The following is a 26,640-nucleotide window of genomic DNA, read 5'->3' on the forward strand; positions in this document are numbered from 1 at the left end:
CTGTGGGAAGAGCAAAGCTTGGCCTCGAGCGGCCGATGACGATCCCACCGCCGTGGCTCCGACCCGGCTCCCCGCGGTCCTCGGCTGTGCTGGGGTGCAGCTGCGCACCCCAGCCGTCCGCGCTGCCGCGGGGTCTGGGTCTTCTGGGAGGGGCTGGGGCCTGGGACTTCATTTGGGTGATTTTTCTAGGATTCGGGGTATTATTTACTGGTGCTCAACTCCTGTGCTAGGCGGTGGAAGCGGGTGCAGGATGCGACCAGGGCTTGGGCTGCTCTCCGGCACGGGGCTCTGCTGCTCGCCTCTGCCAGGGCTTCCATCAAATCATGCGGTGGGCCTTTTTTGGTGTGTCTTTGTTTTGTTTTGTTTTTTTGCACGGCTTTCTCTCCGCTGAGGTGCCGTCGGGGCGTGCTGGGAATTACGGAGCGGGAGTTTACCCAGCCGTGGAGACAGCGGCTCTGTGGAGGTGTTGTGCGGCGTTGTCCCCGTGGCCGGAGGGGCAGGGAGGGACCTGGAGATGGCATCGCCTTCCTCCTCCTCCCTCAGCCTGGGAAAGATGCCACCTCACCGTGTCAGCACAGGCCCCTGGGAAAGCGTGCAGACGTGTGTGTCCTCTTGCACGTGGGCGTGCGAGCAAGCTTTTCTCCCTGCTCAGAGCCGGGATGATGTTGCTCACTCCCAAAAAGCCGGAGTGTTTTCTGCTGGGAGACCTTTGCTGTTCCTCCCCCGTGCGTCTTCATTCTCCTCACCTCCAGCACCGGCTTCACCTCCTCCCTCTTACCCGGCAGCTCCCTGTACATCCAGAGCTGCCCTCGCCGCTTGGCCGTCTGCCTCCTGACGTGCAGTTTTTGTCCGTGCGTCGGTACCCAGCCGCTGCCTGTCCCCGTCCCCTGCCCTTTCCTTGCAAGGCAATGCCACCGAGTCAATGCCAGCTCAGTGGGGTTCAGTGCTTTCCCGGATCACGGCATCATTTAATGAGCAAGCGCGGTACGGCTCCCTGCCAGCGTCCTCGGAGGGGTGACAAACCAGGAGAAGCTTCTGAGAAGTGGGAAGCGATGAAATAATGCCAGAACCGCTGCATCAGCAAAAACGCAACGGCCTCAGCAGTCATCTGGGGAGGCGGGCGGGCAGATTGATGGAGGTTTTTAACACCGGGAAAGAAGCGGTGAGATCACGCTCACCACCTCTTCGGCGTGACGTGCTTGCTTTCGGGCCAAGAGGGAGGGTTCAGAAGCCCGGGCAGTGTTGGAAAGGGTCTGAATAAGACGTGTCTAGGATGGCATTGCATGCACGTGGCTTGGCAAAGCTGCTGGCTGGGTGCGAGGATCTGCTGGAGTCCGTGCTGTGGGAGAGGGGGGGGGTCTCGGGTCACTTTGGGGGATGTGTGGAGGGGTGGGCACCCTGCCTGCGCTGGGGGCAGCAGGACCGGCAGTGCTGACGGCTATGGGTGCCCCTGGGAAAGGTGCTGAGCCTGGAGCACCAAAAAGCAAGGCCCACCAAGGAAAGGAGGCTGGAGCTCCGTGCCGGTGCCCTGGGAATGCCGGTTGTTCTTCCCGCAGGAGCTGCGGCGGGCTGGGCGAACCTCCCCACTGGTGCTGTGAAGGGAAACGGTCTCCTTTTGGGTTATTTCGGAGATTCTTGAGGCCCTGGGTCCTCCCGTTGGCACCGTCCATCCCATCTGAGTCAGTTCCCTTGGACAGCCCCAGTTGGGATGTCACATTCCCGTAGACCTCGTAACTGCTGGTGTGCTGGGGGATTTCCACTCCTGCCTGGGAGCAAGAGTTAATGCTGAGCTGTGCTGCTGGGGAATGATTAAGCCGTGAGCAGGTGGTAGTCCAGCTCAGCTGTTTGCTTTGCACAATGAAAACTGGCAGGAATGATGTTTGCTTCCAGCCTTTCCTCAAACCATCTTATCTCTGCCCTCTGCCTCCATCTCCCAGCAGCAAGGTGATCCTCGGGGTCCTGTCCCACATTCCCCCGCCGCCCCGAAGCATCGCCGGCTGCAGGGCAGTGACTCTGCTGTGGGAAGGGAAGTCATCGTTGTTTGTTTTTTTTTTTTTAAGATATAATTCTTATTTTGGTGCTCAGACGTCTGCTGGAAAGGAGAACGTCTCCGTTCTTGTCATCAGCACTTCCTTTCCCCGGTTCCTCGGAGTTCAGATTTTACTGCTGATGGCGACGGGGGGGTCCGAGGCTCCCCCCGTGCAGCCCCCTTCCCTCTTCCCTTGCTTTGCCGCATCCAGCTGACCTTTGGCAGCACGGGCAGCTCCTCTGCCGAGAGATTTGCAGTTAAATATTCACTTCTGCTGCCCTCTCGGTGCAGATGCTGGTCTGGGGAGGGGGCTGGTGCAGAACAGCCCCCAAACCCTGGGCTGGATGGGGCTGCCCTGGTCGTTACCAGTAAGCCCAGCTTGAGTTCCCTGTGCAAGCATGAAGTGTGCCTCAACCTTCGCACAGACACTTCTCCTGGGCCAAAGGCCCTGCTTGCACAAAAACCGGTGTTTGGGAGGTGGTTTTTTTCAGGGCCACAAGGAGCGTTGCTGACTGGGAGGTTTCATAGTCCCAGTTTTTTCAGACCTTTTGCAACCCTGGAGTTTAGCGGTGATGCCAAGGGACCGGTGTGGGACCCTGCAGACTTGTCCCCAATCCCTCTTGGTGGGGCAGCGGCCACTGCGGGATGATGAAAGCCAGAAGGAAATGTTGAATGCAGGGAATGCGCCCGCTCCGCCAGGAGCCGGAGGCGTGCGGGCAGGGCCCGGCGTCGGAGCCCGCTGGATGGCAAGGGGATCGGCGGCTCTGCCTGCACACGCATGGGCGGGTGATTCACCGGCAGCAGAAGAGGTTTTTTAGTCGAAGCGGAGGAGCTCGTCCTGCGGGGATGTGCTGGGCAGTGCTGGGAGCCGCGACCTGCCTCATTCCACCTTGTTTTTAATAGCCCGGCTCACAAGAAACGTCATCTTTGTTCTTGCTTTTCTTTCCCATGGCTCCTGGCGCCGCGGGCAGGGTGGAGCGAGCCCCCGCACCCCGGCAGGGCTCTGCCTGTGCTTGCCGGCAAAAGGGGGTGCGCCGGCACATGGGGATGCACTCAGCAGCCGGGGATGCGTCTTGCTGAGCTGTCTGTCCGTCCACGGCAGCGTTTGCTGCTCTTTATAAGGAGGATGCAATGCCACGGGTTTAGCCAGGCTCTGGAAGAAGCGTCCTGAGGTTTTGGAGGGGGAAAAAGCCGTGGTCCAGGGGGAAACGTCAACCTTGGCTCAACGCCGGTGCGGGGCGTGCGTTTGGTCCCCTGGCTAGGGGTGCAGTGGCTTTGCTCAAGCACTGGCCCCCACGGAGGCCAGAGCCGAGCCGGGCTCCTCGCCCGGCTCTGGAGCGGGACCTGCCCTTGGGGAGCAGCGGGCGATGCGTGTCTGCGATTTACCTGGGCATCCCTGATCTAAAACCCAGAGTCTCCTTCCCCTCCTCGGCAATTCTCAGCCGCTGCCGTAAGCGGCTGAGATTTGCCCTCAAAGCTCCCAGAAAGGAGGAAAAAACAACACAAAGGGGAAAGCATCGCAGAGGAAGCGCGGCAGGAAACCCGTCTCCTGTACTGCGGTCATGAGTTTGTGTGTGCTCAGCACTGCTGCTGGCCCTTTACCCCGCTGTGGGGAGTGGGGTGTCCCCTGCCCAGGGTGGGGTGACCCTGCTCCCCATTTGGGGCAGAGAAGCCCCTCTGTAAAACCCCACAGGGTCCCCCAGCGCGCTCACAGCCGCTTCCACATCCAGTGGCGCCTGCTGCAGGCAATGGGAGAGACTTCGGTGGGCTTGGCTGGGGGGACACTGGCAACCACCCCAGTCTGCCCTGGGCACAAAGGGGGTCCAGGCAGAGCCCTGGAGAGATGCTTCACCCAGGTACCGTGCTGCTGGGTGCCAGCTCTGGCTCTGGCCGCCATCCCCAGCACCATCCGGCGATGCCCGCTCCGGCATTTCGACAGTGCCACCTGGCTGCCACCTCCCGGGGCTGGGACACATGTCCCTGGCCGGAGCCCTTGGGACCTCGGCTGTCTCCTGGGAGGCCACAGCACCCAGAGGACGGAGAAGCATCCCTGCGGCATCGCCCACCCCGATGCCGGGGTGCCTCCGTACCCCAAGCGGTGCCAGGGAAGCACGGGCTGTGCCCGGCTCCCGTTTGCCGCTGCCCGGCAGCTTCCCAAGTCATATAAGGAGATGCCGGAGCCGGCAGCCACCGTGTCGGCTGAGCATTACTCACCGGGGAGGCGCATGGCAGGAGGGGATCGGCCCTGGACACGAAACACTTGGCCGGAGCCAGGGGTGACTCAGCTCTGGGCGAGAGGCAGAGCTGGAGCTGGGGGGGGGACATGGGACCGGGGCAGCCCGTGTCCCCAGAGCCATCTCATGGGGTACCCTAAAACCCAGGCAGGGTGCTGAGGGGGTTGCGGGGGCAGCGATGGGGGTAATGCTGTTTTGGGTGATGCACAGGGCTGCAAAATGCTGCGCGGGGCACCCCGTGAAATAGGGGGGTGCGCTGCAAGGTGGGGGACCCCCCCCCTGCAGCAGGGCCGCTCCGCTCCCCAAATTCTTGCGCAGGCAGGAGATGCGTGTCCTCTCCCCACCCCTTTCCCTTCCGGGCCGAGGCGACGTTCGAAGCTGAAAAAGCTGCCTTGCAAGGAACTAAAATGAGCTGTTTGTGTTTCGGGTGTGGGGGGTGGTTTCCACGGTGGGGGGGGGGGGAAGGAAGGCAGCCTCATGCTGCGGCTGAGCAGGGGGGCCGGCGGTTGCATCTGGGGCTGGGTGGCCCCCAGAGCCCCAGCGGGTCACCCCAAAACCCACCGTCGGCTCCTTGAGCCCCGGGTCTGCCGCCGGCCGGGCTGCAGCCGTTATCGGCTTCCTGCAGCGGCAAGAGGCGGCCGGGTTGGCTTGTGCCGAGCAGGCGCCGGCAAGGGGAGCGTGGAAGGGAAAGGGGGGGGACAGCGTTGAACTGAGTGGGGTGAAGTGGGGGACCACCGATGTCCCTGGGGTGTCCTGGTGCAGGGGAGGGATGTATTTATATATATAAATATATGTTATTTATATATATATTTATATATAGATAAAAAACCCCATATTTATATATGATTATATATATTTAAAGAGTTTCTTTCGCCCCGAAGGCTTGTCCGGCTGGAGCAGCTGGCGGTGCTCAGTGCATTTTATCAGCCCCTCTGTGTATACAGCACTGGGAAGCACAGGCTGTGCCTTTCCCCATGGGCGCAGCCAGGGCAAAGGGATGGGGAAAACCAGCTCCTGCTTCCCAGAGCCTTTTCCACCGGCACGTCCCAGCCCCATCATCCGCAGCCGTCTGCCTTGAAGGATGCTATTTGCCCCGCTCGGGGTGGACCACGGGCCCGTTTACGGTGGCCTCGTGCCTGCCGGCAGGTCGTTACTCTTGCAGCGCTTCCCCTGCCTTAACAGAAAGCAGATTGCTTTAGATGAAAACTATGCCGGGATATTTTTCATCCGGGCAGGGCTGAAGCTCTGGAAAATATATTGCAACAGCTCTGAGCCCTGGGGTAATTCTCTGTATTTTCTATCACCCGTCTCATTAGCCCGAACGGTGTTAGGAGGTTACGGGTGGTGCAGGTCCCCTGTGGAGCGGTGCAACATTTGGGTCTATCGGGTTTTGCTCAGTATGGTTTTCTTGGTGGGCCTGGCCAGCTTGTGGCTGTTGTGTTTGGGGAGCTGCTATGGGGTTATAAATGTAATTTAAGTCTCTGCTTGCATCTGGGTGACACCCTGGACCTCCTGTGGTTTCACCATTCCATGCTGCGGAGCCGGTGCTGCCGGATGGCGGCCGGTCCGGCACTGGCCACACGCAAACCTGGGCTCCTGGCTCTCGGCAAAGCCTGAGCTGGGCTGAGGTTTGCCATCCTCACCTTAACGGCTTTCCCCTTTCCCGTCGAGCACCGGCAGCAGAACAACCCTCTCTTGTCTGAGCCCTTCTGGGAAGGTAAAGGCAAAAAAAAGAGCATTTAATTCTGTACAACTTTCTATCGAAGAGCCAATTTCTTCCCCCAGGAGCTGGCGGGGGGACCCAGCACGTGATGGGCTCTGAAAGCAAAACAGGCTTTGTAAGGAGCCTCTCTGCCCGGTTTGCTTGTGGTTACAACGGCAAACGGGCCAGGGGACGTAAGACCGTGCCGCAGCAGGGCTTGCCGCTCTCGATTTCCCCGTGCCGTTTCTGTACCTCCGCTCCCAGAAACGGTTCCGAAAAGAAGCGAAACTCCCACAGTAACGCCTAGCACGGTGCTAACCGTTAGTAAATGGGGTCGGGCTGCAAAGTCTCGCTGTGCACGATGCGATGCTGGTGGCGAGCGGGGCACCCGGCTGCAGGAAGGGCCGGGACGTGGATGAACCTTTGCTTTTTGCCTTAGAGCATCTTTTGTGGGTATTTCCCCACGGGCTCCGGGGGTGTCCTGGCAATTCAAGCATTTATCTCTGGGCATCTAGGGAGGGCTTGGGAAACGCGCTTGGGCTAGCTGACTCCCAGAAGCCCAAATTTGGTTGCCTTTGCTTTTGCCCCTCTGGCCGGGAAAGCAGACTGGTTGGTGCTGGGTCCAGCCCAGGGTACCGAGCCCCCAGCAGGCAGCTGCCTGCTGCCATTCGAATGCTACCGAAGCGCTGCCCGCATCTCCCAGCTGCCCCCCACCTCGATCCCGGCTGCCCTCGGTGTGTCGGCATCGCCGGGCGGTCTGTGGGCTGGGGACACCGGGCTGCCAACTGTCACCCGCTGGGGGGGCCGAGGTTTCGTGCCGCTCCCAAGCCCCCCGTGAGGAGCGGGGTGTTGCCGCGATGCCGACGCAGCAGCTGCTCCCACCGATTCCCCCCTTGCCGGAGCCACGGCCGACCTTCTAGCGGGGCTGGGAATGGAAATTGAGGAGATGACGTCTCTCCCCCCCGGAGCGGGGGGGGGGACGACGAAGTTTGGCCGCGTGAACACCAAGGAAAGATGTTTGAGCCGGCCTGACGCTCGCTTTGTCCCTCTACCCGCCCCCTTCCCGAGCTCCCAAATCTCCCTGGCCCCGTCCCGACGACGCTGGCTGTCCCCAAACCCTGCCAGCTCCGGGGACGTCCCAGGGGCGCAGCCAGCTGGAGGCAGAGGCGCAGGCAGGAAGTTTCGGAAGTTTCTGCAGGCAGCGGCTTGGCCCCCCCCCCGGCGATGCTGGGCTCCAGCAGCAGCGGCAGCTTTGGGAGAAAGAAATTTGGAGCCGGGCTCAGGATAGCGGGCCAGGAGTAGGAGACGATGCCTCTTTCGGAGAGCTCCTATCTGCCGCCCGCCGCCTTTGTCCTGAGCCACGTCCTGGGCATCGCCGGCGTCCTGTACTGGAGGAGCCGGAGCAGAGAAGGTAGGGGTGGCCCCCGCCGTGGGGGGAGAGACACTAAGATGGCCGGCGTGCCGCCGGCAAGGGTCACGGCTTATTTTCCCTCCCCAAGAGCCGTGACGGCGGCACGGGCAGGGACAGACGTGGCCGGTGGGGAGGAGGGAGGAAGACGCGGCGGTGGGGATCCTCCCGGTGGCCCTGGTCCCCGTGGCGGGGTGGGGGGCAGAGGTTTGGGTGCTTAAATTTGGTCTCGCCACCCGTTCCTGGCAGGCGTTGGAGGGGGGGTGGGAGCGGCTGGGATGGGGGGGTGTCTCACTGGGGACGAGGCTGCTTTTTGTCTCGGCACAAGCCCGCGACACGTGGCTGGTGTTCTGCCTCCCGGCTGCTGCCCCGGCACGGGCGGGCGTCCCTCCCACCCCTCACCGTGACAGCAGCGTCTGGGTTAGCCACCGGCAGCGGCAAGACGCGGCCCCGGTGCTCCTCCTGGCGCTGGCACCGGCTCGCTGAGCAGCTGGGGCTGACCCTGCCTCAGTTTCCCAAAATAGGGTTTGCACATGACCACTGCCTGAGGAGGGCGAGGATTCGTTACAGGGATGTGCGATAGCTGCGGGCCCCGGACGAGGACTCAATAACTCCTTCTCTGTCCCGACCTCTTCCTCCTGGGATTTGTTTGTTTTGATTCCTCCCTCTTTTTTTCCAGCAGGGCTTGTTCTCGCCTGTGCCTCTGCATGGGGCCTTTTCCCCGCGTCCGTGACCAATTCCCCCTTTTCTTCCACTTTTTCTGTGCAAAGGAGCGGGACCACAGAGCCTGGGCAGCACTCAGGGACTTTTCCCCAAATATTGCTTCGGGATACGCTTCTTTCTTTCTCCCTCAAAACTACTGGGAGAGGGATATCGAGACTGAGTTGCACAAGTGTGCCGCTGCGCAGAAATGCACCCTGTTACCCACTAAACCCAGCCTTGCTGCAATTCCTCCTGTTGACCCGCCGTCCCTCGTCCACTTAATTATTATCTCGGTGTCCGGGCAGTGTTGTGCAGCGACGTGCTTGGCTCCATCTAGGGACCTCCTGGCCGCTTCCCAACGTGACTGTCTCCTCCGAGCTCCTTGCCCCCGTACTGCGCCGACTCGCTGTTTCACCCAACAGAAATCCATCCCTTTTGGAAAAAAATCCTGGTACAAGTGTTGCAAGCAGCAAGTATATTCAATATCTGTTTTTTTCTTCATCGCTCCTTTCCAGTAAAGGTCGGGTAATATCCACCCCACAGGTGCGGCATCCTGGAAGATGAGGGTCATCTTGCAGCAGGTTTTGTTGCCCTGCGATGCTCGCCCAGCTCTGCCGAGCATCTGCCTGGGTCTCCTTTGCATCACCACTTCTCAGGTGTCTCCCTCTTTAAATATCCGAGTGCTGGATAGTTTTCCATCGCAGGTATCTTTTGTACATTCTTCCAGGCTGAATCAGGCACCGTTTCCTCTCCCTATTTCAAAAGGCTCTGTAAATCCTGCCTGGTCGGCTCTGTTGTCATGATGGATTATGTCAGCCCACAAGTTGGCAGCCAGCACATTTTAAATGCTTCGTGCTCCTGAGCCAGACAGGTTTTTTGCATATCCCCCATCTTAAAAGTACCACGTTAAAAAAAAAAAAAAGTGCATTCCCATTCTTTGCTTGCCTTGAAGGAGTACAAAGTGAAAGCGATGGGTTTCAATGCTTTAAAAATTTGTTTCTAAGCATTTATACGTAACAAAACCCTCCTTCACCCCAACGCTGGCTCTTGCTGTTTAATGCGCAGAACTACTTTCACGCTGAGCGTGGGCTCGGAGATATCCCCAAGATCTCTGCGAGCTCGTCCAGCGCAGGACCCCGTCCGACATCTCCCGTATTCCTTCGGCTTTACCAGGAATTAATGAGCAGGAGCAGAAAGCTTGGGAGCCGATTCCAGGCTTTATTCCAGCAGGCTGAAGGAGCTGGTGGGGGACACTGAACCCCCCCAGCTGCCCCCAGGCTCCCTCCCAAGGATGGCAAAGGGCCATCCTGGGGGAGCATCGGCGGTCCCAGTCCCGGGCGCTGGCGGGACTGGGACCGGGCTCTTGCAGCAGCAGCCGGAGGCAGGAGAAGGTGAACGGTGATGGAGTCTGACAGTGAGCAAGGCCAGCAATGATGGAGGAGAGATCCTGGGGGGGGGAGCGGCAGCTCCCAGCCAGGCGTGTTGGGAGCTGCTGGGGACAGGCAGGCTGCCAGGACAGAGGCTGCTGCAGGCAAACGGAGGGGGGGGGGAAAAATGTCTGTGCAGGGTGTTGTGGTGGTGGTGGGAGGGTGTCTGGCACCCGGCGCCTGTGGGAGCCCTCCCCGTGATGATGGCCAGTGCCTGGGGGCCCCAGGGTCCGGCGAGACGGGGAGTGGGAGTTTTTCTTCCCACGCTCAGGGATGCCCCAGGTTTCGGGGTGCTGGAAACCAGCTGTGGGGCAGGATGGTTTTTGCCATTCCCTCTCGCTAGCTGGGTTCACCTGGGGGACTGACAGCAGTGGGAAAACCTCAAAACCCACCTTCCCCTTGTGCAACCGTCTCTGCTCCTTGGTCCCTGCTGCTTCTGGCCGCTCCGCGGAGGATTCGTGCTGCCGGAGCGGAGAGCGCACGGTGGCCTGGTGCCTTTGGGATCCCTGTTTCTGGGAATGTGGTGGGCTGCGCTCTGATGTGCCATGGTGGGAGAGGAGGTGGGGAGGGAATTATACAGCACGCGTGGTCCTGCAGAGGTTTGGGCCTGAGATGCAGGCAGCTGAACCCTGCTCCTTGCTTGCACTGGGGAGCAGCTGGGGCAGGTCTGGGAGCATTCCTGGGCTGTCCCGCAGTGGTCCCTGCGCCCCAGGGCTGGGCTCTGCCTGGGCAGGGATGGAGACAGGGATGGCATGGCTGTGGCTCAGCTGGGCTCAGGCTGGGTTCTTGCCTGGCTCGTCCAGGTTTTCATCTCTGCGAGCCTGACCTGTCTTGGGAAAGCAGCAACACGAAAGCACTTCGCAGCTGGAAGCATCCGTGCGGCTCCAATAGCATCAGCAGCGCTGGTGTCGAATGGTTGTGTGGCACGCAGGCATTGTTCAGTTAAGGAGTCTGTTTTTCACGGGTGCTGCTGGCAGCAGGGTCTCCGTTTGCCGACGATGTTCCCTGCGTCACTGCCACCAGCCTTTGTTCCATGTCCTCTGTGCGAGAGGACCCGAGGCTCCGCAGTCGGCCTCTCCTGCCCTCGCCTGCCGCTGGTTTGTCTTCGGAGCGGTGCAGATTTCCTCCAGCCACTGTAACCTTCCCTCTGGCCGTGCCCTGCCTGCCTGCTTCCCCGGGCCATCTCCTCTGTTTGCTGTCCCTGGTTCTCGGTGGCTGGGGCCACTGCCCCCCTGCTAGACAGGGGAGAGGACAAACATGGGGGGGTTGCAACAAGTTGCTTATCAGGGTGACTCTGGAAAAGATTAGCCTGGGAGAGATAAGCTTGCAATGCCTTAATATTGTTAGTAAGCAGTAACCGGGCATTATTATTAGCTCAGATGATAGCACGGGTGCAGGGTGGGGAGGTGTAATCTGGTTAGAGCCCAGGAACCACCCAAACGTGGTGAGATGGGGCAAAAAAAAAAGGAGGAAAAACCCCTATTTCTGCAGGAGATGGGAAGAGGGAGAGCATGCCAAGGAGCCGCTGGCCTGCGGGCACCCCCCCCGGATCCGGTGCCTTGCTGCAGACTTTCCGTGTGGGACTCGGTGACGTGCCCCCGTCCCCGCGTGCTCCCTGCCGATGCTCGGGGACGTGTTCCCACCTTCCCCCGGCAGCAGCCTGGGCTCCTCTCGCTCTCCCGGCCGGAGCAGCAGGGCTCCTGCCGGCAGAAGGTCTGCAGAGGGATTATATTTAGAAGAAAAGGAAGAGAGGTGGTGATAAGGAGGCCCCCGTTATCTCCCCGCGTGCCGAGCGGGGTTGCAGCAGGGTCCTGGCTCCGGCACTTCGGCCCCGGGAAATGATTTGGGAAGAAGCTGCGGGCGAGCAGGCGGGAGCAGGGAGAACAGCCCAGCATTGTCCCTCCCGTCCCCAGTGCAATTAACTGGAAAACAAGACGAGGAAAAACAAGCCAAGAGCCTGCCAGCGGGGCAGTGCCCAGCTCTGCGGGGTGAACCTGCGTCCGCACCCCCAGCCCGCCGGCTCGCTGCTGCCAGGAGCTGCACCGCGCTCCCCGCCGCACTCTGCACCGACTCGTGCTCGCTTGCAGAAGGGAGCAGCTCTCCCCTTCTTCACCGGCAGCTTTCTGAGCAGCTTTGCCGGCCATCGGGACGGCGAGGATTTTGCTGGCACGGAGCTGCCGCGCCGGCGGCACCCTCGACCGGGAGCACCCGGAGAAGCGTGAGGAGCGAGGGAAAGGCGGGCGAAGCGGCCGTTGGCGTCGCGGCGGGGTTTGCGGTGATGTCCCGGAGGAGGAACGGCTGGTGCCCGTGCCGGGGGCAGCGGGTATAGGAAGTGGCGCGGTGGGAGGAGCTGCGGCCGAGAAGTCACCCACCGGCACCCACTGGGGCCAAGGTCGGCGAGCGGGTGATACCGCCAGAAGACCCTTCCCCAGGAGCCGGGAGGCAGCCGCTGCTTTGCTGGGACCCAGCGCTCCCCCATCCCGGGCTCGGGCAATGGAAAGGCGGCATCTCTCCGGGGAGAAGAGGCGGCTGAGCGCCTGCCTGGTGTGCCGGATGTGCTGCATCGGTTAGTACCCGCTGCCCTCTCCTTCCCAGCCTGCGGGCAGCCCCCGCCGTGCCGCCGGTGCTGCGCTGCAGCCAGGGGACGGCTCGGGCTTTATCCACCCCAGGTTAACGCCGGGGTTGGGAAGGGATCCAGCATCGCGGCTTCGGGGGAGTTGGGTGCGGGAAAGGTCCCTAAAAGCACATGGGGGTGACGTGGCTTCCTATTGCAGGCGGCGGCCGGCGGTACCAGGCGGCAGCTCCGTGAACTCGGCCGCGTCGTCTCGGGAAGACGTGCCGAGGCCAGAGTCTGGCGGGGTGGGGAGCGAGGGCGGCTGTAGTTCAACTGGCGGATGGTTTTTGGCACCTGGTTACGTGCCTTGGCTGGGGGACGGAGCAGGACGCAGGGGAGGTGACGTCCCGGCGGTGCGCCGCATGTTTTACCGCGGTGCTTTAGGATGGGGGAAGCCGTAGGATGGATGTTAGATCGTGCTTTCAAATCTGCGTGGATTGAGACGTGGGGAGGGGGGTCCCAAGGGCCCCCGGGGCTATAGCTGCCCTGCCAGTGCAGGGACCCCCCCAGTGATCCCCCACCCCAAGAAGGGGGGACGTGGGGCCATCCAGGCAGGACACGCAGCGTGGCTGGGGAGCCCGGGCTGAAACATGCTGGTTTTCTCCCTTTTCTTGATTTTTGGCTTAAAACCAAAGCAAGGGGTGCTTCTGCCTGGTGGACCACAATGTCAAAGGGATGGCTTGGCGTAGTGGGGCTCGTCCTTCCCACTCTATCCCAGGGATCCTCTGAGCTGGACAGGGCAGCACTCGGGAGCCTGGGGTTGCGTGCTGTGAGTTGGTACTGAGGCACTCTCTTTCCTCCGAGATGATGTTGTTAAAACCAGGCGATCCCGTCTGGCTCAGGGCTGGCTGCCGAGGTTGCCCTGAGCCTTCCTCGCTGTTCAGGTGTGGGGAGATGGGGGCTGAGCGGGACCCTCCAGCGGTGCGGCCGCATCTCACACCCACTCCTTTCGCCTTGCTTGCCTTTGTTTTTCACGTGATATTATTTTTTGCACCGAGAACCGGCAGGACAAAGCCTGCCGACAGCTCCCCCATCCCACATTGCTGCTTGGAATCACCACAAACCTCCAGCCCCGTCACCCTGTGGGGCTGGCGGCCACCCCTGCTGCTCCCCGGGAACTGGGACCCACTGGGGATGGGACCCACATCATCACCCTATCCCACTGGCATTCGGAGCTCCCAGTGCCTGGCCAGGGCACCTGCGGCTGAGCTGCGGGACGGAAATAAACATTAAATCCTGACAATCCAATGAACCAAAAATACAGCGACAGAATAAGCTGCTAATTGCACACGCTGCTAGTGCCCGGCAGAGGCCTCTTACGGGACATCTGTGGGGTTTATATAATGTGTTAAAGCCTTCCGGGAGTGGGCAGGGAAGGGGGACACCCTTGTAAAGCTGGGGGGCTTAGGCAAACCCCACCTCCCTCCCTGCACTGCCTCCAGGGAGGATGAGGAGGTGTGGGGGTCCTGGCTGGGGGAACACACGTTTTTAGGGTTCAGTTGCCACTGCCAGCTGCAGCTATACCCATCCCAATCATCCACGCTGCTTTTATTCGAATAACACTGTTCTCCCCCCAAAAAAGCAGTATATTTTGTTGTAGCTGTGCGGATGCTCCTACCTCTCTGCCCGAGCGAAACCTCGGAGCCGCGTGAATGGCCCCGTCCCACACTAACCCGTGAATAAGCAGCCTCTGTTCCCCTGCGTGGGCACAGGAGCCGTCCGGCGGTCCTGGCACCGGCGGCGATTCCTCTGTCTCTTCCCTTCATTTCAAAGTCATTTGAGTTTCTGCATGAGAAACACTGACCGAGAGCTGCCTTTGTCTTCTTTTGACAGATGAACGGGACAGAGTCCAAAAGAAAACCTTCACTAAATGGGTCAATAAACACTTGATGAAGGTAAGAGTCACGTATTTTATTATAAAGCCCGTTAAATGACTGCCTGTCTGTCCATTCTGGCTCAGGGCTGGCAGATAAATGCCTTTTTAAATTTTTTTGTAATTTTTTTTTTTGTCTGGCAGTTTTCGCATTGGATTTGAGTGTTCATACGTGTCTGTACTCAGAGCAGAGACAGTTGCAGTTGAAATGTGCCGATGCCTTTGGAGGGCACTGTAACATCACCACGCAGCCCTTTTTATTCTGTTTGCCTCCTGAGCACCAGTCCTTGCTTTAACACGAGGCTTGGGCATCCTCCCACTTAGGGCTGTGGGCAGCCGGGACGAAGGAGGGGATCCCGGAGTAGGAGCTGCTCCCCCCTCACACCCCCCTTGCCAGGGCAAAGGGGCTTTTTTGTCTTTCAAAGGATGCTCCTCTGTGGAGAGGAGCCCCAAAGTGTGCAAAGGGAGATGCTTGCAGCTGTAGGTAGCTAAGCAGGATTAACATCACCCCACAAGGTGCCTCCTGCTTTTCTTGATTAATGTCAGGTGTTTTTTAACTAATTCTCCATTTGCAAAAAAAAAAAAAAGAAGAAAAAAAAAGTCATTTGGGCATTAGGCGTTACAGCTGTGTTTTCCTGCCAGCTTTGCAAACTTCTGTGTCAAGCTTTTGGCTACTTTCTAGATCTTACAAAGGAGGGAAAAAAGAAAAATCTTGAGACTACCTGCTTGAGGCTGCTGTGGGAAAACATCTGGGGATTCCCAGCTGAGTAAAACCCCAGGACAAGGTCTGGGCGTCTGGGGAAGAGCAGGTACAGAGGCTGCATGCAGTCAGCCAGCTCTTGCCCCGTAGAAATGTCCTTTGCTCTCAGATGGAAGCTAGGTGCCGTGTTTTGGGAGACGCTGTAAGGTAGCGTAAGCAATTAAACCACCGCTTCAGGACTGAGCTACCCTTTCTGCGGAGGTCTGCATGCAATTGTACAGGATTGCCTCAAGTACGGATGGTTTAACAGTTTGATTTCGTGCGTAAAATTGGCAGCGGCTTCTGCCGGGTCATTTGGGAGATGGGAAGCTGCTTTCCTTAGCGATAATTCTGGAATAACCATTTTAAATGGACGCGGCTTGGAGGGAGACGTCTGCTTGCAGATGCCACTGCCTTCCTGCTGCGCTCTTGCAAACAGCGGGAGAGCGCAGGGGGGCGAGCGAATCTGATGGCTTTTCCTCCCCGGCTCTCTGCAGGTGCGCAAGCACATCAATGACCTCTACGAAGACTTGCGAGATGGCCACAACCTCATCTCCCTCCTGGAGGTGCTGTCGGGAGTGAAGCTGGTAAGTCCCCAGGGCTGGGTCGCGATGCTGCTGCTCCCCCCCCAAACCCCCCCTCCGTCCTCCCCCCTGCTCCCTGCTGCACCCAGCCATCAGCTGTCATTTCTTATGCCACAGTTTTGTTTTCAAATGTCTGTCGTTGTTTCTTTTATTATTATTACTATTATCATTTGTTGTTGTTAGTATTATTATTTTATTTATTTTCACTCAAACCCGTGTTGCCCAGGCTGGTCTCTTGGATACCACCGAAACATGTGATTAAAGCCACTGGCTTATGGTGCCCTGAGTGGAGCCCTCTTTTTGTGAAGGCTTACACACCTTCATCTTCTACATTTGGCTCCATATTTAAAATAACGGATAATAGTGGCTTAGACTAAAACTGTTTCTGTGACAGCGTGCCCAGCAGTTTAGGTCAGATTTGACACTCCTGCCCCGTGCTCCGCTCCTGCATGAGCTGGATATCTAGCAGTCGGTGGCGTGCAAACCTTTTCCTGCATCTTGAGCATCGTAGAGTCCCCGTCCTTCCTCCTCCTCCTCCTCCTTCTCAGACTCACACATTCACTCAGCTCTGGGAAGATCCCGATTGCTGCAACAGGGTAGCACAGCAGGAATTATTTTAGTTTTCCCCTAAAATAGGATCTGGGCAAAGATCTCCTAACTCCCTCTGTTACCCTCCAGAGATGCCAAATCAGTTTTTGTGGGGGCTGAAAAATTGGATCGAGCTACTTGTGCTCCAGACAGCTTCCTTCTCTTTGCTTTGGCTCTCAAAGCCGAAGAGGAAATTTCTGTGCTCGAGCCCAGGGTGTGCCGGAGATCCAGCTGCCTTCATCCCTGCTCTTTTGTTTTCCCTTTTACCTGGGTGTTGCATTTTGGTTTCCATTCTGTCTCCCTGTTGTGTCACCCTCCCATTGCCGCTGTCCCTCCCGTCCTCGTTAGCAAATAGAGCCGCCAGCTCAGAGGAGCCTTCGCCTGGTGAGAGCGCCGGCCTGGTGCCGTGCAAGCAGTGAAGAGCGTGAGGAGGAAGATGATGATGATGAAGAAGTAGGTTGAGTCTGCCCCGGCCGCAGCGTATCCCTGGCGGACACTGGAGTGCCGTCAGATAGTCCAGTGCAGCCCAGCATCGCTGGGGGCTCCGACCTTCCCCTCTCTTTGGTTTCAGCTGGGGTTTTTGATAAAACCCACCCAACTCACCCAGGGTGGTCACCCCGAGCGAGGGTCTGCAGAGGGGAAGCTGTAAGAGCGGAGAGGCACTCGATGCCGCCGTCCTCGTTACCGGGCTGTGTTCACGTTAACTGGATTATCTGTGTGTGCATTGCAGTGTCGGCCTGCAGTCAGGGCACGCCACCCACCTGGTGTGACAGCATGTGTCCCCCCCACGGGGTGGGAGGGGACAGGGACGGGGTCCTGCACGCTGCTCCCAGCCGGGTCCCCACTTGCTCGGCCCTCGGGGGACCGCTGTGACGGCTGCTCACCTCGCACTGCATGGACAGGCTCCGGGCACAGGCACCTTCTCGGGGGGCTGGTGCCACCCTGGGGTCCAGGACGCGAGCAGCAACCCCGTGCATGTGAGCGGAGATGGGAGCGAGCACAGCCCGGCCCCAGCCGAGGGTTACCCCGAAGGGGCCAGACCCCAAAACCTTGCTCAGGTGTAAGAGAAGGTGTGTTTTCCAGTCCCCTTGCTCTTGTGCGCAGTGTCACCTCCCGCCTGGAGCAGCGCAGAAGGAGCTGGGGCTGTAGCATCTTCCCACTGGGCTCCGGTCCCCTGCAGCCCTGGAGATGTTCCCCTTGCAGGGACAGCTCTTCCCCTTCAGGCTGGGGAAGGAAGGTGACCCAGAGGACTTGGGGTGTCCTGGCAGTTCAGAGCATCCTGGTGACACCTCCTATTGAGGCTGAGATCAGGATTTGGGCATCGATCCTCCCGCTCCTGCTGATTCAAAGCAGACCCAGCATCCCACATCCTTCTCCTGGCTACAGCTTAGCCGCCGGGTACCTCGGAAAATCCCTTGCCTGCAGCAGCGGCGATGAGCACAGCCCAGGGCATCTCATTTCTTCCCTCCCCAAGGGTTCAGAGATGATACCTGGAGCAGCAGCCCCAGCCCGCACGCGGGAGGAGCCGAGCCGGGTCTGCAGGGGCTGATGCTGAGGTCGGGGTTTCTCTGCCATCAGCGGGGACCCGCGGCCGGTCCCTGCCTGGGATCTCGGAGGCTGAGCTGGTCCTGCCTGCTCCCGGCAGCCACGCAGTGACAGGCTCAGAGCCTGGACGCAGACCCTCGGGGTCTCAGAGGAGGTCGAGTTCTCAGGGTCTTCCCACCTCCGTGCCCCACCGTAGCCTTTTTGCCCTCTTTCAGCAGGATCGCGCGTAGCAATGACTTTGCCTCCAGAGCAAGAAGATAGAGCAGGGTGTGTGGAGTGCACGGGGGCTCATACCAGCACGCTGAGTGCGGGGGGCTGCCGTAGGCGGCTCTCGGGGGCATGCGGGGGGAGGCTGTGCATGCGGGGTGCTGCCGTCCCGGCCCCACGATCCTGACCCGAAACTGTCATCTCTCTCTTGCAGCCGCGTGAGAAGGGGCGGATGCGTTTCCACCGGCTGCAGAACGTGCAGATAGCGCTGGATTTCCTGAAGCAGCGACAGGTAAGGGCTAATTTAGGCTCATCCAGAAGCAGAGCTGGGTGATTTGCGGTTCTTTCTCCTGGCCGGGGCTCGGGAAGGGTGTCGAGAAGCAGTGTCAGCCTGTGCTGGGGTGTGCCCATCCCCACAGTGCCGGTGCTGGTTAAGGACGGCTGTCAGGGGACTTTCCCCTGTAGGCGTTGTGCGCTTTCAGAACCACCCATGTGGCGCAAAAACTAGTATCAAAACGCGGGACCAGACTCCAGTTCTAGGAAGGGGTTTGCAAATGTCACAGACGGTCACTTCTGCGCCCCGAAAGCCTCACCAGGGGCTCCCCGGCAGATCCCGGCAGTGGGGATGGATGGCTGTGGCACATCTGTACCTTCCCACCAGCTTTGGGGGAGATGTGGCAGCTGGATTCTGCCCAGCCCCACGCAGCCACGGCCTCGGCGCTGGCACAGCCGGATGCCTCTTTGTGCAGCATCACCCCTCCGGATGGTAGCACGGGCATATCGTCCTCCCGTGCCACCCCTGGGCAGCGTCGCCCTTCGGCTTTCAGAGGGCAGGTTCCCTCCGCCGGGCTTTTGGGAGGTGCTGGCCTGGCAGTGCCTGTGCAGCTGGCAGAGACCAGGCATCCTCCGCACCCCCGGGCAGATCCCGCCCGGAACAGTGGGATGCATCCCAAGACTTGTTGGCTCTGAAACCCCTGCAGCCCTGGGGCCGGGTGTCCTGTTCCGCCTGTTGGGTCAGGTCTCCCCGCCGTGATGCTCCCTAGATATGCCGAGATGATGATAAATTGTACCAGTTCATGCTGAAGCAGAGACTTTTCTCTCTCTCTGCTGGCCTGAGGGCACTGAATAAATTTAAGCACGTGCCCCACTCCAGGGAGGGTGAGCTGCTTCCAGCCGCTCCCTCCTCCTCCTCCCCAGCCCCTTGATAGAGACATTTTGCCAGGGGCTCTTGGGAGCTTGTTTCTCTACTTGGATGAAACAGCTTTTTCCTTTGAAGTGTAATGGCCTGGTGGCAGCGGCTTTGCTGGGATGTCTTACCCCAGACGCTCCTGCTAGAGACTGATCGTGGGGTCCCGTTGAGTGTTGGGGAGCGGGGAGTCTCCCATGGGGACCCCACTGGGGGAGAAGAGCCCAAAACCCGCGGCAGCTCCCGGGAAGGCAGCTGCAAGGAGAGCAGGAGCAGCGGCCGGGCAGTACTGCTCCGGTTTGGATCTGCTGGAAGCGCCGAGGCTGGTGCTGCAGGCATCTCTGCACGGTTCGGGGACTGCACATGCGTTTAAACCACCCTTAGAGCAAAGCAGCTGGGAGGGAGCAGCTCTGGGACTGCGTGGGGCCGGAGTCTGCCAGGACAGGGGCTTTTGGTGGGTGCTGGGGAAGGACCCTCAGCGAGGACAATGCTGGCGTTTTTGCCTTTGTTAGGGCTGATTGATGAGCAGGTTGGTTTTGAACCCAGGAGGGAGTTAATAAAGCTCGGCCATCCTTTTTTAACCATGCTCTGTGGTCTGTAGCTATTAAATTATGCACTAGTGCTCGGGGCTTCGGGGACGAGGCGCTTCTCCGTGTGAGCTGAAATAAAGCCATTAAGTGCTGGGAAAGCACTTCTAGATGGAGAGTGCTAGAGATGTCAAAAATCCTTCCTTCCCCACCTTCCCGAGCTGGGGCACGGGGCGGCCTCGCTGCCTCTTTGGGAAACGCTGGGCGTCGCGTGTCCGCTCCTCGCCGGAGTGCTTGGGATGGCCCTGGGGACAGCATGGTCGGGGACATGTCCCCCTGCTCTCTGTGGGTGAGGCCGATGGGGAGTTTTGACCCCGTTGCTTCTCTTTCAGGTGAAACTGGTGAACATTCGCAACGATGACATTACAGACGGCAACCCCAAGCTCACCCTGGGGCTCATATGGACGATCATCCTCCACTTCCAGGTAGGTCCTTGCTGAAGGATGCGGGGCGGACGGCGGGAGCGCGTTGTCTCCTTGGGGCGCTGGCATCCGTCTCTCCGCATGTTTCGTGGCGATGCTGGCACGCGGATCGGTCCGGAGGATCAACACGCGTTGCAGTGTCATGGAGACCGGTGTTGGAGAATAGCAACACCCTTTTCTCATCGTTTACATAATGAAATCATTAATGATGTGTTGTGTGCGGTGGCCTCCCGGTTGGCACCAGTGTTGTTGGCGGTAGCTGTTTGCTCAGCTGAAGTCTTTGGAGGAGAAGAACAAATTTGGAGGGGGCCGAGGGGGGACAGGCTGAGCTCCCACCCACATGGGGCTGTTATCCTGAGGCGCTCCCAGCCCTTTGGGTGGTCGGTGCAGCCACGGGATCTTTTGTTGGGATGGAAAATGTCAGCTGCGTGACAGTGGTTCAGGACAGTGATGGGAGAAGCTCTCTGACCCAGCTGGCGTGCTGGGGAACGCACTTAGGACCGTCTCCAGCAATCGTGTGCTATAGATGTTCTTGCAAAACAGGGTCTCGGGTCTTTAATAGCCTCAAATTATCCAATGGTAGCTTTGATGCCCTCTGGGGGACGACGCGTGGCCCCTAATGCCACCAGTGCAGTTGGCATGTGGGGCTTGCTGAGCAGTGCTACTGTCAGCAGCTCGTTAGCGATGTGGCATTAGCTCTGGGGCCGTCTCTGCTGTGGGACCGAGCCTGTGGGAGCTGCCGTATCCCGGCTCCCTGCCATATCCCGGCTCCCTGCCATATCCCGGCTCCCTGCCATATCCCGGCTCCCTGCCGTATCCCCGCTGGCATCTTGCAGACGAGACTGGCGCTGGCTTTGAGACCTCGTAAGGAAGATTTTCGTTTTTGGAGGATGAGTGGGCAGCGCCCTGGGGAGAGGCTTTTGAGGAGGACCGTGGGGATAAATAGGGTGGAAGGCTGCTTGCTGACGAGGCGCTCTGCCTTGTGTTTTCGCCTTGGGAAGCAGCCGGGGTCGAGCAGGGTCTGGATGCTGATGAGTCACCGTCATCTCCGGCGAGGCCCTGGCTGGTGGCATCGTGTCCCCGCTGTCCTCCGGGTCGCCCTGCCCTGGTGCATCCTCTGCTGCAGGAGACCAAGGAGGGGACATCAGGGGGTCCTGGGTCCCCTCAGTGCCCAGCTGGGAGGGGACGCTGCCATCCTGCTGGGGGGGACAGTGTGGGTGACAAGGGGCCCCCAGGGCAGCTGGGCTGGTGCCGGCGAGCCTGCATGTCCTCTCCCTGCCTGCGCTAACGGGATTTTTTCTGGGGTTGTAGCTCCATTGTGAACCTCTTAATCTCCTGCGTCCCAGTGCCGCTGCCTGGAGGCAGGCGCCTGGGAAAGCCCCGGGGAGAGGTTTGGGGTGGGCTGGTGCCGGTGCGGAGCCCAGGCACTGCCAGCTCTGCAGGGAGCTGGAGTGATGAAGCCACGGGGGCTGCTCCCTGTGCCCTGGGAGCTCTCGGGGTCACCGGGTCCCTTAGTCATCTCCTGGGTTGCTCCTCGTTGAGTGTTTCTCCCTTTCCAGCTCTGCTCGCTGGGGCTGAGCTCAGTCCCCCCATCTTTATGCCCCCCGCTCCCCATTTGCTGTCTCACCCCTGCTTTCGGGGCGTGTTTCCCTGCTCTGGTCCCTCTGAGCTGGCAAGCAGACTTGGGATGCTGCGTGCTCCTCGAACCCCTGCCCTTGGTGGCATTCAGGGCAGGAGGGAGGCAGGACGTGGGGCCGACCGGGATGGGGAGCATCGGCGCTGCCATAGCCTGCTGGGACCCCACAACTGCGGCTCCCCGAAGCGATGCCGGCTCCCCAGGGTACCTTGGGCTGCCCTGCCGTGCCCCGAGCTGGGTGACCCTAGCAGGAGGGTGGGCACGTGAGCTGGTCTCTTGGGGCTCTCGGCATTAAAAATTAAGGAGTAAACCTCCCGAATTGGAGAGAAACACCCCTGTGGGAGCCGGCGCAGCGTCTCCGCGTCTCCGTTGGCGTGCATGCAGAGCCGCTCTGACTCCTCCCTGCTTTTTTTTTTTTCCCCATTTCTCTCCCACCCCTTCCTTTATGCTACCTTTGCCAACCTTCCCTGGGTTTTGTGTTTTTTATCCCCCTCTTCCCCACCCTCTCCCACCCCCCTCCCCGCTCCGCTGCCTGATTCCTGCTCCCTGTTTGTGTTGGCGAGGGCCGTGCTCCAATTACCTCATATTTGGAGAGAAGGACGCCGCAGCCAATCCCTGCTCCCTCTGCTTTTAGGTCAAGTGATTTCTGAACTGCAGTGAGATGCTTTGAATTTGTCTTCTCACAGCGCCCAGGCTGTAAGATGGCTGTCTGGAGCGGCGGCGGCGGCGGCAGGGCTGGCGGGAGGGAGCGGCGGCAAGGGGCAGTCCATGGCACGGTGTACGGCGTGCGTTTGATCCGATGAAGCCCGGCTCGGGATTTATTCGGGAGCCGGCGACTCGCTTAGCTGTGTTACTGCCGGCACTGAGGAGGAGGAGGAGATGGGGAATTCTCTGGGCTGCGTTAAAGAGCCGAAGGAAAAAGCTGTGGGAAAGCCACCCCTGTCTCCCAAGAAAAGGGTCCGCTTTAAACGGAGGCGGAGGGGGAAGAGGAGAGCGATGCCGGAGGCAGCCCCGCAGGAGGAGCCCCCGGCCCTGGAGGTGGCTGAGGATGAGGAGGCGACGAAGTCAAAGGCAGCCCCCCGGCAGGAGGGAGGAGAGGAGCCCGCCGGGACCCGGCACCACGGCGGGGACCCCAACCCGGCAGCCCTACACCCCGGGCTCATCGTGCAGGTGAAGGAGCGGTTTCAGGGGGAGGTGCAGAAAGCTCGCCTGGTGCTGGAGCCGCAACGGCCGGGTGCGGCGGGGGCTTCCCCGGAGGAAGGCACCACCGTCATCGCCCGCTTGCTGGAGAACCCGGCCGAGAAGGACTGCGAGAAGGCGGTGAGCCGGCTGGTCGAGCTGCAGAGGAGCGGTGCAGGCAGCCGCCGGGCCGTGCTGCTGCCCCTGCGCGGGGGGATCGATGGCCGCGTTGATGGACTCCTGTCCCCGGCGAGCACGGTGTCCGGCGAGGAGCCAGCGAAGAGCCGGGAGTCGGGGACCGGCAGTGCCCTGGATGCCTGGGGGAAAGGAGGCAGCCACAATCCCAGCTCCAGCGCCGCGTGGACCTGCTCCTCCGCAGCAGAGCCAGGCACCGTTTCGGAGCTGTCTACGCCGTCCCCCATGGTGGATCAGCTAGAAAACCCCAGCGTGGGGAGAACCTCAGGGTTGCCGTTGTTTCGGGCCGGGGAGGGAGACGGGCATGGACTGCCGGCCTCCCGCAGCCTGTCCTCCTTCAGCGGGCGCAGCGGCGGGGTGGCCCGGAGCTCCTCGGGGTACGGCAGCGACCCGGCACGCCAGCCGGCCAAGGGCGCTGGAGCCGGTGGGACCACGGCATCTCCCTCTGAAGGTGGCCGCGGGCTCGCTGCGGAGGGCCAGGCTTGGAGGGGGAGCTCAGGGAAAGCCGGAGGAATGGTCAGTGTCTGCGTGTACTCTCGCCCCCTTTTCGGAGCGGGGTGGGGGGGACCTGGTTCAGTGGACCCCAGATCCTGGTGGCCCCTGGGGACGGTCATCTCGGTGAGGTGCAGCCTCGTGCTCAGCGCGGGTGGGAGGGCTCTGGTGCAGAAAGCTCCCGAAGCCTTTTCCCCTCTGAGCATCTCCACCGGGAAAGCATCCCTGGGGGACCGACCCGTCCTGTCCCTCGCTCCTGGCACAGGCAGCCAGAGAGCAGCTCCCGCCGGAGCCGGTGGGTGCGGCCGGCGGTCACGCAGGCTCTCGGTGCCGTTGCGTTCGCCGCCGTCGCGTTCGCCGTTGGCAGCGTGCTTGCTGTCGCCGGTGGCACTCGTGCCCTCGGGGCTGCTGGGTCGGGTGCGAGTTTTGGGGTGTCCCCTTCCTGCTGCCCACGCTCAGCTCTCAGGCGGGCGGCTGCGGGTGAACGTGGAGGTGCGGGAGCTTTGCCTGCTCCGAGGGGGCTCCGAGGGGATGATGCTGTGTTTTGGAGCCCGTTGTTGCTGTTTGGAGGTCGCTCTTTGGGGGTGACAGGGCGGGCTAAAGGTGCTCTTGTGTTTGGCCAAGCTCTGCACGCCTCAGGACAAGCGTGTGGTTGGAGGGGCAGGAGAGGGGCTGTGGCCCCCAATACCTTTGCCGGGTTGGGACCGGTGTCGCAGCCACCATCCGACCTTAAGTGTCCTGCCACCGGTTGCTTGATGTGCGAGGCTGATGTTGGAAGGGTTTGGAAGGGGCTGGCCCCGGGTCCCGTGAGTTTTCACTCTCTCTTCTTGCTGGTGCCTCCCTAAATCTTTGTCCTGACACAGACATGTGAAGAAAGGAGGGTGGAGCTGGTGCCGCATCCTGCACCTCCGTAAGCGCATCTCTAGGAGGGTCTCCTGCAAGCATGCTGTTGGGGAAAGGCCCAGCGGATGGAGAACCCCAGTTCTGGGTGAATTATTAAAAATAAAGGATTTATCTGAGCTGGGTGCCGCAAGGAGCTCCCCGATGGGCAGCGGTGCTGGAGAGCCCAGGTGGGGCACAGCCTGTGGGTGCGTTCACAGAAGGTATCATTCCGCTCTTAATTAAGAGCTGCCAGGTAATCAATAAGGGGGTGCTGGGCAGGTGGAGGTTTGTGGGTCCTTCCCTGCACGCGTGGAGGGTCCCATCCTGCTGCTCACCCAGTGCATCGCCCTATCCATCCTGGCTCTGCCGCCGGGTCCCAGCATCCCTAAGGAAACCGGGCCCCGGGGCTGGAGGAGTTAAAGGCAGCGCCGGTGGTGTGGCAGCGGCTGACAAAGAGCAGTTTTGTGTGTGATGAGCGTATCAGGCTCGGGAGAGGGAGGTGAGCTGCAGCATACCAATTACACCGTCGCCCGTGCTGTGCCTCGGCAGCATCCAGCATCCTCCTTGCCGGTGGGAGAGGCGGCTAATCCTGCAGGTCCCTGCCTCCTGCCTGCACAGGGATCTCTGGCAGCTGGGACCTGTGTGATGCCAGCACCCAACCGGGTGTGGTTTTGGGGGGAATAAAGCAACTGGGTATTTTCAGGATGGAGGGGGCTCGGTGGGGCAGTGGGTAGGGCTGGGTCCTGGCACACCTTCTCCCTGCAGTGCCGGGAGGAGGAATCCAGCGAGCGAACAGCCCGCGTTGCCTTTCCACAGGCGCCCCGGAAAATACGAGCAGCTCGCATCCTCCCCTTTGTCTGCCCCTTAATTAAGGGGAGGTAATTGTACTAATTGGGGAGCTGGGGGGGGGATGGGTGAGGAGGAAGCCGTGCCAATCAGAAATATGCTGGCATGCGGAGACACGTGCGTTTTGTCACGTGCAAGTCTGGGATTCGCAGCCAGTCCTGTGCGTCTGTCTAAGATGAGTCTGTGACTGTCGGTCTCTTTTGTTGGCGAAGTGGGTCACGGCACCCCTGGCACCTGCCTTTCCAGGCACGGCAAGGCAGAGAGGGGATGCGACAGCCTTCTCCCCATCCTTCTTTTTCTCCCGGGATGGAGCCGGTGGCCCCGCTCCAAGCAGCTCTGCTGGCTGGAGCTTGGGGAAAGACCTTTGCCCCATGCGTCCTCTCAAACAGCACCTCCAAGCGCTATTTTCCGCTTCTTAAGTTGGTATTTTTTTTACAGCGTGATGCTCGAGAGGGAGCATCCCCTGCCATGCCGGCAGCCCCCTGCGAGGGATGGCGTCGGCGGTCCCCTCTTGGGCTCTCCCTCGCCGCCCAGCCACGGGTGCTGCTGGATGGGGCCGACCGTTCCTGCGTGAGCCCCGGGTGTCCGAGGGTGCTGGGGCTCCTCGCGGTGGGTGCTGGGCAGGAGCAGTCCGCGGAGCGAGTTTGTGGAGGAGGGCCCACAAGTATTGCTGTTGGCACAGCGTGTTTTGGGGCGGGAAGAGACCTGCCGGGGCATCGCGTTCCCGGTGAGGTGTGCCCCGAGCCCTGCCTCGGCGGGACGGTGCCGGTGTAACTGATCTCCGGTGTGGTCGGAGCACGTACGGCAGCAGCCGCTCCGGAGAGCAGAGCCTGGGCGGAGGAGCGGCTCCGGTGAGCTCGGTGCTGGTAGGGAGCCAGGGTCCGGCGGTGGCGGCTCCTGTGCCGGCAGGGCTGGGCTGGGCTGCCCGCGTTGACCAAGCAACGCCTCGTGCCCCTGTGAAATGGGGTTGCCAAATGGCTGTGCCTCCCTCGCCTGCCTGGATCTCCGGTTTGCCCAAACCGTGCCACCCCTCGGCAGTCCGGTGCTGTCCTGCAGGTCCGGTGGTCTATTCCCATGTCTGTTGGCTGTGGGGTCCCCTCTCCCCCACGGTGACCAGGAGTTTCCTCCTGCCCTTCCTGGCAGCTGCCAGGTCTCGGGCAAGTTCGTAGAAACTGGACATGCCTGGTGGTCGTTCCTCCTCCCGCATCGCCCCGTGGCTGTGCCGCTTCTTTACAGATCTCCGACATCTACATCAGCGGGGAGTCAGGGGATATGTCGGCCAAGGAGAAGCTGCTTCTGTGGACACAGAAGGTGACGGCGGGTTACATCGGGGTGAAGTGCACCAACTTCTCGTCGTGCTGGAGCGATGGGAAGATGTTCAACGCGCTCATCCACAGATACAGGTAGGCAGGAAGGTGCGGCGGAGAGCATCGTCTGGGTGGGAGGAAGGGCTGTGGGGACCTCCTGGGGGTCCCTGCCCACTGCTGCGGTTGGTGATGGTCTGGAGTGCTTGGAGATGTAGGTGAGGCTTGCAGGGAGCAATGTCACTTTTACCTGGAAATC

At 60.6% G+C, this 26,640-nt stretch overlaps 1 protein-coding gene across 31 annotated transcripts in view; it reads left to right on the forward strand.

The window, feature by feature from the left end:
* The window catches only part of MACF1 (microtubule actin crosslinking factor 1), a 147,007-nt gene that overhangs the window by 22,111 nt on the left and 98,256 nt on the right, over positions 1-26,640 (forward strand). For 11 of the 31 annotated variants that reach the window (XM_052810696.1, XM_052810719.1, XM_052810720.1 and 8 more), the window contains exons 2-6: positions 13,950-14,011; positions 15,226-15,315; positions 17,867-17,944; positions 19,758-19,850; positions 26,314-26,480. In XM_052810696.1, the coding sequence (XP_052666656.1) occupies positions 13,950-14,011; positions 15,226-15,315; positions 17,867-17,944; positions 19,758-19,850; positions 26,314-26,480 (490 nt within the window). Of the gene's footprint in view, positions 1-7,029; positions 7,377-11,652; positions 12,069-13,949; positions 14,012-15,225; positions 15,316-17,866; positions 17,945-19,757; positions 19,851-22,321; positions 23,374-26,313; positions 26,481-26,640 lie in introns of those variants that run through there. The other 20 variants (XM_052810689.1, XM_052810698.1, XM_052810694.1 and 17 more) reach the window with 9 other exon arrangements.

This window comes from Harpia harpyja, chromosome 16 (assembly GCF_026419915.1).
Source record: "Harpia harpyja isolate bHarHar1 chromosome 16, bHarHar1 primary haplotype, whole genome shotgun sequence".
Taxonomy (NCBI): domain Eukaryota; kingdom Metazoa; phylum Chordata; class Aves; order Accipitriformes; family Accipitridae; genus Harpia; species Harpia harpyja.